We start from the raw sequence: 15,469 nt of genomic DNA on the forward strand, positions 1-15,469 counted from the left end.
AACCATTCCACCTGTTTAACCTCTCGTCTCTATTTCAATGTAGAGTACCTCAAACCATTCCACCTGTTTAACCTCTCGTCTCTGTTTCAATGTAGAGTACCTCAAACCATTCCATCTGTTTAACCTCTCGTCTCTATTTCAATGTAGAGTACCTCAAACCATTCCATCTGTTTTACCTCTAATTGTTTATATTTCAATGTAGAGTACCTCAAACCATTCCATCTGTTTAACCTCTAATTGTCTCTATTTCAATGTAGAGTACCTCAAACCATTCCACCTGTTTAACCTCTCGTCTCTATTTCAATGTAGAGTACCTCAAACCATTCCATCTGTTTAACCTCTAATTGTCTCTATTTCAATGTAGAGTACCTCAAACCATTCCACCTGTTTAACCTCTCGTCTCTATTTCAATGTAGAGTACCTCAAACCATTCCATCTGTTTAACCTCTCGTCTCTATTTCAATGTAGAGTACCTCAAACCATTCCACCTGTTTTTTTTAAATTGTCTAATAAACTCTCTCTCTCTCCACCCCCCCTCTCTCTCTCTCTCCACCCCTCTCTCTCTCTCACCACCCCCTCTCTCTCTCACCCCTCCCTCTCTCTCTCTCTCTCTCCACCCCCTCTCTCTCTCCATTCCCCCTCTCTCTCTCTCTCCACCCCTCTCTCTCTCTCTCTCCACCCCCTCTCTCTCTCTCCACCCCCTCTCTCTCTCTCTCCTCTCTCTCTCCACCCCTCTCTCTCTCTCTCCACCCCTCTCTCTCTCCACCCCCCTCTCTCTCTCTGTAGGCGTCAGTATTGTTTGAGAAAGAGGATGATGCCAGAAAGCTGGCTAGCTGTAAGACCCTGACCATCAGAGGCCAGGTTGTTACCATACAGACGGAGAAAGAGAGACTGTTGGAGGACTCAAAGGGACTGAACCAGAAGTCTACTGCTGAAAAGTAACAACCGTGCAGCAACTCATTTCTTTCAAGAATTAGTTAATTCTATATATTCAGTATGACATCATTAACTCTATATATTCAGTATGATATCATTAACTCTATATATTCAGTATGATATCATTAACTCTATATATTCAGTATGATATCATTAACTCTATATATTCAGTATGACATCATTAACTCGATATATTCAGTATGATATCATTAATTCTATATATTCAGTATGATATCATTAGTTAACTCTATATATTCAGTATGATATCATTAACTCTGTATATTCAGTATGATATCATTAGTTAACTCTGTATATTCAGTATGATATCATTAACTCTATATATTCAGTATGATATCATTAACTCTATATATTCAGTATGATATCATTAACTCTATATATTCAGTGTGATATCATTAACTCTGTATATTCAGTATGATATCATTAATTCTATATATTCAGTGTGATATCATTAGTTAACTCTATATATTCAGTATGATATCATTAACTCTATATATTCAGTGTGATATCATTAACTCTATATATTCAGTGTGATATCATTAATTCTATATATTCAGTGTGATATCATTAACTCTATATATTCAGTATGATATCATTAACTCTATATATTCAGTATGATATCATTAACTCTATATATTCAGTGTGATATCATTAATTCTATATATTCAGTGTGATATCATTAATTCTATATATTCAGTGTGATATCATTAACTCTATATATTCAGTGTGATATCATTAACTCTATATATTCAGTGTGATATCATTAATTCTATATATTCAGTATGATATCATTAACTCTATATATTCAGTATGATATCATTAACTCTATATATTTACATTTTAGTCATTTAGCAGACGCTCTTATCCAGAGCGACTTACAGTAGAGTGCATACATTTTATTACATTTACATACTGAGACAAGGATATCCCTACCGGCAAAACCCTCCCTAACCCGGACGACGCTATGCCAATTGTGCGTCGCCCCACGGACCTCCCGGTCGCGGCCGGCTGCGACAGAGCCTGGGAGCGAACCCAGAGACTCTGGTGGCGCAGCTTAGCACTGCGATGCAGTGCACTAGACCACTGCGCCACCCGGGAGATTCAGTATGATATCATTAACTCTATAGATTCAGTGTGATATCATTAACTATATATATTCAGTGTGATATCATTAACTATATATATTCAGTGTGATATCATTAACTCTATATATTCAGTATGATATCGTTAACTCTATATATTCAGTATGATATCATTAACTCTATATATTCAGTATGATATCATTAATTCTATATATTCAGTATGATATCATTAACTCTATATATTCAGTATGATATCATTAACTCTGTATATTCAGTATGATATCATTAGTTAACTCTGTATATTCAGTATGATATCATTAGTTAACTCTGTATATTCAGTATGATATCGTTAACTCTATATATTCAGTATGATATCGTTAACTCTGTATATTCAGTATGATATCATTAACTCTGTATATTCAGTATGATATCATTAACTCTATATATTCAGTATGATATCATTAACTCTATATATTCAGTATGATATCATTAACTCTATATATTCAGTATGATATCATTAACTCTATATATTCAGTATGATATCATTAACTCTGTATATTCAGTATGATATCATTAACTCTGTATATTCAGTATGATATCATTAACTCTGTATATTCAGTATGATATCATTAACTCTGTATATTCAGTATGATATCATTAGTTAACTCTGTATATTCAGTATGATATCATTAGTTAACTCTGTATATTCAGTATGATATCGTTAACTCTGTATATTCAGTATGATATCATTAACTCTATATATTCAGTATGATATCATTAACTCTGTATATTCAGTATGATATCATTAACTCTGTATATTCAGTATGATATCATTAACTCTGTATATTCAGTATGATATCATTAACTCTGTATATTCAGTATGATATCATTAACTCTGTATATTCAGTATGATATCATTAACTCTGTATATTCAGTATGATATCATTAACTCTGTATATTCAGTATGATATCATTAACTCTGTATATTCAGTATGATATCATTAACTCTGTATATTCAGTATGATATCATTAACTCTGTATATTCAGTATGATATCATTAACTCTGTATATTCAGTATGATATCATTAACTCTATATATTCAGTATGATATCATTAACTCTATATATTCAGTATGATATCATTAACTCTATATATTCAGTATGATATCATTAACTCTATATATTCAGTATGATATCATTAACTCTATATATTCAGTATGATATCATTAACTCTATATATTCGGTATGATATCATTAGTTAACTCTATATATTCGGTGTGATATCATTAACTCTATATATTCGGTGTGATATCATTAGTTAACTCTATATATTCAGTATGATATCATTAACTCTATATATTCAGTATGATATCATTAGTTAACTCTATATATATTCGGTATGATATCATTAGTTAACTCTATATATTCGGTGTGATATCATTAACTCTATATATTCAGTGCGATATCATTAGTTAACTGTATATTCAGTGCGATATCATTAGTTAACTGTATATTCAGTATGATATCATTAACTCTATATATTCAGTATGATATCATTAGTTAACTCTATATATTCGGTGTGAGATCGTTCATTAAATGGGTATAAAATACAATGTATTTTAGTTTTCTGTTAAGTGTATAATCTCATTAGTCAGCACCTTCCTTAACATGTTGGGTGTCAACGCTGGCCTTTTCAACATTTTATTTATTAAGGGACAACAATACAAATCTCCCCCCTCTCTCTCTCTCTCTCTTCCCCTCTCTCTCTCTCTCTCTCTCTTCCCCTCTCTCTCTCTCTCTCTCTCTCTCTCTCTCTCTCTCTCTCTCTCTCTCCCCCTCCCTCTCTCTCTCTCTCTTCCCTCCTCTCTTTCTTCCCCTCCCTCTCTCTCTCTCTCTTCCCTCCTCTCTTTCTTCCCCTCCCTCTCTCTCTCTCTCTCTTCCCCCTCACTCTCTCTTCCCTTCCCTCTCTCTCTCTTCCCTTCCCTTCCCTCCCTCTCTCTCTTTCTTCCCCCTCTCTCTCTCTCTTCCCCTCCTTCAGGAAAGCGACAGCAGCCAAGTACCAGACCAGCACCACCAAGTCAACTAAAACATCCACCAAGTCTTCAACGACTGCAACTAAACCGCAAACTGCCGGTAGCAAGAACGGATCTACTACCAAGTCCAAGGGGAAACGTCCCCTCGGTCCTCAGCAGGTACGTTTTGTGTTTCTCTCCAGGGATTTGTCTGTGAGCTCCAGATCTCTAGCCACTAAAGGACTTGTAGCGAGCAGGTAGGAGGGGTAAACATGCCAAAGTCCCAGCAGCCTTTGTCGGAGCATGTTCCGCGAGGCAATATGCCAAGTTACTGGAGCTGGGCCGAGGAGGTGTTTAGGTCACGCCCCGGGACAGATCTCTATTTGAAATGTGTCGTATGTTTTCAGTCGTCTGGCCTTAAATAAAGTCATATTTGTCAGTGTAATTAGAGAAAAAACATTATTGTGGCAGCAGTTTGGAAATATGTCTTTAACTTCACCACGTTAAAAACAGATATGAATCATGTTATAGGTGACTCTCAACCCGGGTCTATGGGGTCAGAAACAAACTAATCTGTCTTTCTCCCTCTCTGCTTTTCCGTGTTTAGCCTGACATTGCGAATGATAGGTTTGTGAAGATTGACGGTTTACCAGAAGCTGGGTATACAGAGGAAGATGTTCTGGCTCTGGTGAAGCCTTACGGATATAAACCTGGACTCGACAACTGTTTTATTCTGCCCAGCCAGAGATGGGTAGGTTGGTGTGTCTCAGTCTCTCTGTGTCTCTCTCTCTGTCTCTCTCTGTGTTTCTCTGTCTGTCTCTCTGTGTCTCAGTCTCTCTCTCTGTGTCTCAGTCTCTCTCTCTGTGTCTCTGTCTCTCTCTCTGTGTCTCTGTCTCTCTCTGTGTCTCTGTCTCTCTCTGTGTCTCTGTCTCTCTCTGTGTTTCTCTCTCTCTCTCTCTGAGATGGGTAGGTTGGTGTGTCTCTCTGACTCTCTATCTCTGTGTTTCTCTCTCTGTCTGTCTCTGTGTCTCTGTCTCTCTCTCTGTGTCTCTGTCTCTCTCTCTGTGTCTCTGTCTCTCTCTGTGTCTCTGTCTCTCTCTGTGTCTCTGTCTCTCTCTGTGTTTCTCTCTCTCTCTCTCTGAGATGGGTAGGTTGGTGTGTCTCTCTGACTCTCTATCTCTCTCTCTCTGTGTCTCTCTCTGTGTTTCTCTCTCTCTGTCTCTCTCTCTCTCTCTCTGTCTGTGTGTCTCTGTCTCTCTCTGTGTCTCTGTCTCTCTCTCTGTGTCTCTGTCTCTCTCTCTGTGTCTCTGTCTCTCTCTGTGTCTCTGTCTCTCTCTGTGTTTCTCTCTGTCTCTGTGTCTCTGTCTCTCTCTGTGTTTCTCTCTCTCTCTCTGTTTCTCTCTCTCTCTGTCTGTGTCTCTGTCTCTCTCTGTGTTTCTCTGTCTGTGTCTCTGTCTCTCTCTGTGTCTCTCTCTCTGTCTGTGTTTCTGTCTCTCTCTCTCTGTCTCTCTCTCTGTCTGTGTGTGTCTCTGTGTCTCTGTCTCTCTCTCTCTGTCTGTGTTTCTGTCTCTCTCTCTCTGTCTCTCTCTCTGTCTGTGTGTGTCTCTGTGTCTCTGTCTCTCTATCTCTCTATAACGTAGGTACTAACGTACCATAACGTGTTTGTTGTTGTTGATGCAGTACTATAACGTGGGTGTTTGTTGTTGTTGATGCAGTACCATAACGTGGGTGCTTGTTGTTGTTGATGCAGTACTATAACGTGGGTGTTTGTTGTTGTTTGTTGTTGTTGATGCAGTTCTATAACGTGGGTGTTTGTTGTTGTCGTGATAATGGGTGTTTTTGACCCAACAGGCCATAGTCCGTATGGAGAGAGTACAGAAGAGCTTTGCCATGTTGACAAACTACACAATGTCTCCTCCTAAACTACTAGGCTGTCCCCTCACCTTCACGTTGACCCGCCCTGATACAAACCTTCACCAGGTAACACACACGCACGCACGCACGCACGCACACATATACACATGCACGCACGCACACATATACACATGCACGCACGCACACATATACACACACACACACACACACACACACACAGGTAACAGATATACACACACACACACACACACACACACACACACACACACACACACACACACACACACACACACACACACCCAGGTAACACACACCCAGTCCAGTCATCATAGGTGTCTGTTCTTTCTATTGCAGGAGGGTGTGTTCACGACTCTGAATGGCCTCAGCCCTACGGTAAGTTCATAGATCTAACTAGAAAGGTTACGTTGTTGTGTCCCCCAAACCATGTATTTATACGGCTGTAATTACGTTGGTAACCAGATGAGAAAAGCATTAAGGCACCTCGGGGGGTTTGTGGTGTATTGAGATTTAAGAACAGCCCTTAGCCGTGGTATATTGGCCATATACCACACACCCCCGTGCCCTATTTTTTTATACCTTGTGTTAATAAACCCTTTATAACCTGTTAATAACCCCTTTGTAACCTGTTGATAAACCCTTTATAACCTGTTAATAAACCCTTTATAACCTGTTGATAAACCCTTTATAACCGGTTGATAAACCCTTTATAACCTGTTGATAAAACCTTTATAACCTGTTGATAACCCTTTTATAACCTGTTGATAAACCCTTTATAACATGTTGATAAACCCTTTATAACCTGTGGATAAACCCTTTATAACCTGTGGATAAACCCTTTATAACCTGTGGATAAACCCTTTATAACCTGTGGATAAACACTTTATAACCTGTGGATAAACCCTTTATAACCTGTGGATAAACCCTTTATAACCTGTGGATAAACCCTTTATAACCTGTGGATAACCCCTTTATAACCCGTGGATAAACCCTTTATAACCTGTTGATAAACCCCTTTATAACCTGTTAATAACCCCTTTATAACCTGTTGATAACCCCTTTATAACCTGTTGATAACCCCTTTATAACCTGTTGATAACCCCTTTATAACCTGTTGATAAACCCTTTATAACCTGTTGATAAACCCTTTATAACCTGTTGATAAACCCCTTTATAACCTGTTGATAAACCCCTTTATAACCTGTTGATAAACCCCTTTATAACCTGTTGATAAACCCCTTTATAACCTGTTGATAAACCCCTTTATAACCTGTTGATAAACCCCTTTATAACCTGTGGATAAACCCCTTTATAACCTGTGGATAAACCCCTTTATAACCTGTGGATAAACCCCTTTATAACCTGTGGATAAACCCCTTTATAACCTGTGGATAAACCCCTTTATAACCTGTGGATAAGCCCTTTATAACCTGTGGATAAAGCCCTTTATAACCTGTGGATAAACCTCTTTATAACCTGTGGATAAACCTCTTTATAACCTGTTGATAAACCCATTTATAACCTGTTGATAAACCCATTTATAACCTGTTGATAAACCCCTTTATAACCTGTTGATAAACCCCTTTATAACCTGTTGATAAACCCCTTTATAACCTGTTGATAAACCCCTTTATAACCTGTTGATAAACCTCTTTATAACCTGTTGATAAACCCCTTTATAACCTGTTGATAAACCCCTTTATAACCTGTTGATAAACCCCTTTATAACCTGTTGATAAACCCCTTTATAACCTGTTGATAAACCCCTTTATAACCTGTTGATAAACCCCTTTATAACCTGTTGATAAACCCCTTTATAACCTGTTGATAAACCCCTTTATAACCTGTTGATAAACCCCTTTATAACCTGTTGATAAACCCCTTTATAACCTGTTGATAAACCCCTTTATAACCTGTTGATAAACCCTTTATAACCTGTTGATAAACCCCTTTATAACCTGTTGATAAACCCCTTTATAACCTGTTGATAAACCCCTTTATAACCTGTTGATAAACCCCTTTATAACCTGTTGATAAACCCCTTTATAACCTGTTGATAAACCCCTTTATAACCTGTGGATAAACCCCTTTATAACCTGTGGATAAACCCCTTTATAACCTGTGGATAAACCCCTTTATAACCTGTGGATAAACCCCTTTATAACCTGTGGATAAACCCCTTTATAACCTGTGGATAAACCCCTTTATAACTTGTGGATAAACCCCTTTATAACCTGTGGATAAACCCCTTTATAACCTGTGGATAAACCCCTTTATAACCTGTGGATAAACCCCTTTATAACCTGTGGATAAACCCCTTTATAACCTGTGGATAAACCCCTTTATAACCTGTGGATAAACCCCTTTATAACCTGTGGATAAACCCCTTTATAACCTGTGGATAAACCCCTTTATAACCTGTGGATAAACCCCTTTATAACCTGTGGATAAACCCCTTTATAACCTGTGGATAAACCCCTTTATAACCTGTGGATAAACCCCTTTATAACCTGTGGATAAACCCCTTTATAACCTGTGGATAAACCCCTTTATAACCTGTGGATAAACCCCTTTATAACCTGTGGATAAACCCCTTTATAACCTGTGGATAAACCCCTTTATAACCTGTGGATAAACCCCTTTATAACCTGTGGATAAACCCCTTTATAACCTGTGGATAAACCCCTTTATAACCTGTGGATAAACCCCTTTATAACCTGTGGATAAACCCCTTTATAACCTGTGGATAAACCCCTTTATAACCTGTGGATAAACCCCTTTATAACCTGTGGATAAACCCCTTTATAACCTGTGGATAAACCCCTTTATAACCTGTGGATAAACCCCTTTATAACCTGTGGATAACCCCTTTATAACCTGTTGATAAACCCCTTTATAACCTGTTGATAAACCCCTTTATAACCCTCTGTCTGTCAACAGAACCCAACGTTGAAGGAACGTCTTCTGATTGTCAGTAACGTCCCCACAGGGACCGCAGCAGCCAAGGAGGTTCACGACCTCGTCAAACGCGCCGGCTCCTACCTCGACTCGCTGTCTCTGATCGACAGGGTAGGGACAGACACTGTTTGAAAGTAGCCGGTTGACTTTTGTTCCCATGTTGAAATCGAGTCGTCTACCTGGGTAGGAAAGGTGCTTATTTTCTCAGAATGAGAACGAGTGACCAATTCCTTTTTATAAATGTATTATTTGTTTGTTCCTTCTTCCACGTTTTATTAAACAGAGTAGACAGCTAGCACGTGCCGTGGCTAAAAGGCTGCTAGCGCTACGTAGGACCACAAACGGCGGACAAGTGGTCAACAGCTCAGAAGGACACGAGACCATTTAAAGAGACGTATCGCTCATTTAAAAACTGGATTCTTACCATAGAAAGGCATTTGGGAACGTTGTGCTGAAAACATGAATTCAAATGAAGCGGCCAAAAGCCGAATACGTCCGCGGTGGCGTCCAGAGTTGAAGATAAGAAAACTAATCGAGCGTTTTGTCACGTACGCCGCCAACGGGTGCAGTGGAATGTGTTGTTTTACAGGGTCAGACATAGATAGTACCATAAACCCCGGTGTCCTGGCTAAATTCCCAATCTGGCCCTCAAACCATCACGGTCACCTAATAATCCCCAGTTTACAATTGGCTCATTCATCCCCTCCTCTCCCCTGTAACTATTCCCCAGGTCGTTGCTGCAAATGAGAACGTGTTCTCAGTCAACTTACCTGGTAAAATAACGGTAAAATAAAATAAATAAATAAAAGATGGCGTGATATATTTAAGCCATATATCGCCCTCCTTTGATACGCATCAGTGGGGATTTAAGAAATGACTGAATCAATGCAGAGAAGTGGGTTTAACCTCCACAGCTTGAAATGGACTCGCCTGTTTTAGTACTATTAGTGCAATCACATAGCATCATTTAACACGACACAGAATACTACCACAACAACAACAAAACAACACGTTTCCCTTGACAAACAAGCCGGTTATTATCGCCAAGTTGGCAGCGCAGTGTGAAACTACACAACCGCTGACGACGACCAGCGTTGAACAAAAACGGGTCGATGCCATCAGAGAGATTCCTCGGCGGCGGGCGAGTGATAATACGGGAACGATTCTACTGTCGCAGAGAGAATTGGATGAAGTGTTGAGTCCCACAGGCCGTCGACTGACTCCAACTCAAAGGATGCAGTCTACAGTCCAGGTGGATTACGACCGTGGTCGGCGCATCGGCCCGGACGCCAGTTTGACGCCCGATTGGAATATGCGCAAACAGCTTTATTGCACAAAGACACGTGGAAGAATAGAAACTGCAAGTTTCATTAAACAATCTTTTTTTGCCACGTAAACAGCCACACAAAACAACATGTGATTATAACCAATTAGATCCCTGGAACCAACCACTTTAGGCCTGTAGTGGTACCATGTGATTATAACCAATTAGATCCCTGGAACCAACCACTTTAGGCCTGTAGTGGTACCATGTAATTATAACCAATTAGATCCCTGGAACCAACCACTGTAGGCCTGTAGTGGTACCATGTAATTATAACCAATTAGATCCCTGGAACCAACCACTGTAGGCCTGTAGTGGTACCATGTGATTATAACCAATTAGATCCCTGGAACCAACCACTTTAGGCCTGTAGTGGTATCATGTGATTATAACCAATTAGATCCCTGGAACCAACCACTTTAGGCCTGTAGTGGTACCATGTGATTATAACCAATTAGATCGCTGGAACCAACCACTTTAGGCCTGTAGTGGTACCATGTGATTATAACCAATTAGATCCCTGGAACCAACCACTTTAGGCCCGTAGTGGTACCATGTGATTATAACCAATTAGATCCCTGGAACCAACCACTTTAGGCCTGTAGTGGTACCATGTGATTATAACCAATTAGATCCCTGGAACCAACCACTTTAGGCCTGTAGTGGTACCATGTGATTATTAACCAATTAGATCCCTGGAACCAACCACTTTAGGCCTGTAGTGGTACCATGTGATTATAACCAATTAGATCCCTGGAACCAACCACTTTAGGCCTGTAGTGGTACCATGTGATTATAACCAATTAGATCCCTGGAACCAACCACTTTAGGCCTGTAGTGGTACCATGTGATTATTAACCAATTAGATCCCTGGAACCAACCACTTTAGGCCTGTAGTGGTACCATGTGATTATAACCAATTAGATCCCTGGAACCAACCACTTTAGGCCTGTAGTGGTACCAGGTGATTATAACCAATTAGATCCCTGGAACCAACCACTTTAGGCCTGTAGTGGTACCATGTGATTATAACCAATTAGATCCCTGGAACCAACCACTTTAGGCCTGTAGTGGTACCATGTGATTATAACCAATTAGATCCCTGGAACCAACCACTTTAGGCCTGTAGTGGTACCATGTGATTATAACCAATTAGATCCCTGGAACCAACCACTTTAGGCCTGTAGTGGTACCATGTGATTATAACCAATTAGATCCCTGGAACCAACCACTTTAGGCCTGTAGTGGTACCATGTGATTATAACCAATTAGATCCCTGGAACCAACCACTTTAGGCCTGTAGTGGTACCATGTGATTATAACCAATTAGATCCCTGGAACCAACCACTTTAGGCCTGTAGTGGTACCATGTGATTATAACCAATTAGATCCCTGGAACCAACCACTTTAGGCCTGTAGTGGTACCATGTGATTATAACCAATTAGATCGCTGGAACCAACCACTTTAGGCCTGTAGTGGTACCAGGTGATTATAACCAATTAGATCCCTGGAACCAACCACTGTAGGCCTGTAGTGGTACCATGTGATTATAACCAATTAGATCCCTGGAACCAACCACTTTAGGCCTGTAGTGGTACCATGTGATTATAACCAATTAGATCACTGGAACCAACCACTTTAGGCCTGTAGTGGTACCAGGTGATTATAACCAATTAGATCCCTGGAACCAACCACTTTAGGCCTGTAGTGGTACCATCTATAACCAATTAGATCCCTGGAACCAACCACTTTAGGCCTGTAGTGGTACCATGTGTAACCAATTAATTAATTTATTAAAATGTAAAAACAGATACCTTATTTACATAAGTATTTAGACCCTTTGCTATGAGACCTGAAATTGAGCTCAGGTGCATCCTGTTTCCATTGATCATCCTTGAGATGTTTCTACAACTTGATTGGAGTCCACCTGTGGTAAATCAATTGATTGGACATGATTTGGAAAGGCACACACCTGTCTATGTAAGGTCCCACAGTTGACCGAGCATGTCAGAGAAAAAACCAAGCCATGAGGTCGAAGGAATTGTCCGTAGAACTCAGAGACAGGATTGTGTCGAGGCACAGATCTGGGGAAGGGTACCAAAACATTTCTGCAGATTTGACAGCATCATGCTGTGGGGATGTTTCTCAGCAGCAGGGACTGGGAGACTAGTCAGGATCGAGGCAAAGATGAACGGAGCAAAGTAGAGAGAGATCCTTGATGAAAACCTGCTCCAGAGCACTCAGGACCTCAGTGGGGCGAAGGTTCACCTTCCAAAAGGATAACGGCCCTAAGCACACAGCCAATACAAGGCAGGGGTGGCTTCGGGACAAGTCTCTGAACGTCCTTGAGTGGACCAGCCAGACCCGGACTTGAACCTGATCGAACCTCTCTGGAGAGACCTTTAACTAGCAGTACAGTAACGTTCCCCATCCAACCTGACAGAGCTTGAGAGGATCTGCAGGGAAGAAATGGAGAAACTCCCCAAATACAGGTGTGCCACGATTGTAGCTTCATACCCAAGAAGACTCGAGGCTGTAATCGCTGGTGAAGGTGCTTCAACAAAGTACTGAGTAAAGGGTCTGAATACTTATGAAAGATGTGACATTTCATATTTAGCAACAACAAAAAATTCCTGTTTTTGCTTTGTCATTATGGGGTATCGTTTGTAAATTGATGTTGAAAAAATACTATAATCATTTTTATAATAAGGCTGTAACACAACAAAGTGTGTAAAAAGTCAAGGGGTCCGAATGCTTTCTGAAGGAACCATGTAACCAATCAGGTCCCTGGAACCTCCGACTGCATCTTTTCAACATTTCTGATTGGTCAGGAGACGACGCAAATAACAAATGAATTGATTTGTTTAATTAATGTTTCTATTTCTCTGTGTCAGATCTATTTTGAGATGGAATCTTCGTCGGTGGCGAAGGCAGTGTGTCTTCATTTCCAGAAGTCCCCCAGTGTAGTTCAGAACAAAGCTCTGAAGGTCGACATGCTGGCCAAGTTTCAACAGCCCCCAGCCCAGAAGACATCTATTGTCAGGTAAATATCTTAACCTTTCATTAACGTCCAAGATTTTATCCGTCAGTCCATCCATCCAATCCAAGCATTGTATGACGACAATAGGATACAATTAGGGTCCATTGTTTTTCCTCGTCAGGGAACAACTCCTGTCCCATATGTTCCTCTGGAGACCTTTTTAGATGTAAACATCACTTATTTTATAATCTACGTGTTTGTCATTTCAGCACCAAAGCCAAGAAGAAACCGATCAAAGGCAAGAAGCCTGTAGCTAAAGGTGTGGCAGCACCAGTTAAACCTGTTACGTCCACAACCACTACTACCAGCACCAATGCTGCGGTCTCATCCTCTCAGGCTGTTGCTGTGGCTACCAAGCAACCGGGTGACGGCGTCATCGTCGCGGAGGCCAAGCAACCAGGAAGTGACGTCGCGGTGATGAATTCCGACGGAAAGGCAACGGTGGCGGAGTCTGGAGGAAAAGGGGCTGGGATTTCCTCGACAAAAGATGGGAAGAAGAAGAACGGCCATCCTCCCAAAGAGGATGGAGGGGTGGAAACTGAGGAGGCAAAAGAAAATAAGGAAGACCCTGCGACCGTCGACATCGTCGTTTCCGCCTCGTTACCTACGGTTGCCGTGTCCGCTCCCGAGGAAGAGGTCGCCATGGAAACCCAGAGCACCGACGGCGTCGCCTCAACCAATGAGATTGCAGCAGAACCCGAACAGGTCCCACAACAGGGCAGTGATGTCGTTGCGTTGGTTAGTGAAACCGTGACGACTGTGGCCACAACAGAACCTTGTCTGATCTCCGCTGTGGAGGGAGCTAATAACGTCGCCAATCCCGTCGACTCTGACACCAGTGCCGCCTTTGTACCGGCACAAACACCGGCCCCTGTACCGGTAGAGTTAAATGTTGAAGACAAACCTCAGGACTTTCCTCCGGTAACCGAGGAGATCCTCAAGGCCCTGGAGGCAGCGGTGCACCAACACCGTATTGGGAGACTGGTGGAGGAACAGGCTAAACATGAACAGAACCAGGGAGAGGGGATCCAGGCCAAGCCTCTACCCAACAAGAAGAGCCCTGCAGCTGGGGAGACGGCGGAGAAAGAGACCCCGGCTGGAGAAAAGAACCAGGGAGAGGGGATCCAGGCCAAGCCTGTACCCAACAAGAAAAGCCCTGCAGCTGGGGAGACGGCGGAGAAGAAGACCCCAGCTGGAGAAAAGAACCAGGGCCCGGCTGAGCCAGAGGAGAAGACTGGGGAGAAAGAGACAAAGAAGAAAGAGGAGCCACGCCCAGAGAAGAAGTCACAGCCGGACAAAAAACATCCGACACAAGCTAAAAAGACCACCGACACGAAGAAGACACCTTCAGGATCTGGGCAACCAGACCACAAGAATGTATGTATTATTATAATAATATGAATTTAATGGACAGATATAATTTAAACCTTGACAGATTTGAATCATCGACAGTCTGATTCATTGCACCTTAGTGTAACCGGTGTGAAATGGCTAGCTAGTTAGCGGGGTGCGCGCTAATAGCGCTTCAATCGGTGACGTCACTCGCTCTGAGACCTTGAAGTAGTTGTTCCCCTCTACAAGGGCCGTGGCTTTTGTGGTGCGATGGGTAACGATGCTTCGAGGGTGGCTGCTTCGAGGGAGCCCAGGTAGGGGCGAGGAGAGGGATGGAAGTGTCGTGTCTTTGGCTATGCCGGATTAAGTGACATGACATGCTTTTCTATAAAATCCGTTCTCTGTAATTAATATTACCTAATTTAGCTAATCATGTAAATGTAATTAACTAGAAAGTAGGGGCACCACGAAAGAGTGTTTATAGAGCTGTTATCTTCCGAATAAACTCTTAAAGGCCTAGTAATATTTTACATCAATAGCAGTCAATATTAATCGTCACCTTATTTCAGTCTCATCTGAAAGTTGTAAATTCTTGGTTATCTTCACGAACCCTGGCTAACAAGTTGAATCAGCAATACAAAATTGGGTTTAATTATTTATTTACTAAATACCTAACCAACCACACAGAATTACATATACACAGAATGCAAATGATGTCATACAGAAAACGTCCCTGGTGGACGGAGTCGACATGACGGCTGGTTACACAAAGGAAAGGGGGTTTTGGTTTGAGTGAAAGAGCGGGAAGACTGAGGAACAAAGGGAGAAGCCACGCTTTCGTAAATACAGTATCTTGTGCATTCTAAATGACCGC

The 15,469-nt window shown here is 41.4% G+C and overlaps 1 protein-coding gene across 1 annotated transcript in view; it reads left to right on the plus strand.

Annotated features, from left to right (window-relative positions):
- LOC129835663 (zinc finger protein 638-like) overlaps positions 1–15,469 on the plus strand; it is a 31,790-nt gene that overhangs the window by 689 nt on the left and 15,632 nt on the right. The window contains exons 2-9 of the mRNA XM_055901383.1: positions 787–938; positions 4,074–4,227; positions 4,655–4,798; positions 5,899–6,027; positions 6,277–6,315; positions 8,881–9,009; positions 13,118–13,266; positions 13,473–14,640. Of these exons, the coding sequence (XP_055757358.1) occupies positions 787–938; positions 4,074–4,227; positions 4,655–4,798; positions 5,899–6,027; positions 6,277–6,315; positions 8,881–9,009; positions 13,118–13,266; positions 13,473–14,640 (2,064 nt within the window). The remainder of the gene's footprint in view (positions 1–786; positions 939–4,073; positions 4,228–4,654; positions 4,799–5,898; positions 6,028–6,276; positions 6,316–8,880; positions 9,010–13,117; positions 13,267–13,472; positions 14,641–15,469) is intronic.

Source organism: Salvelinus fontinalis, chromosome 36 (assembly GCF_029448725.1).
Source record: "Salvelinus fontinalis isolate EN_2023a chromosome 36, ASM2944872v1, whole genome shotgun sequence".
In the NCBI taxonomy this organism is placed as follows: domain Eukaryota; kingdom Metazoa; phylum Chordata; class Actinopteri; order Salmoniformes; family Salmonidae; genus Salvelinus; species Salvelinus fontinalis.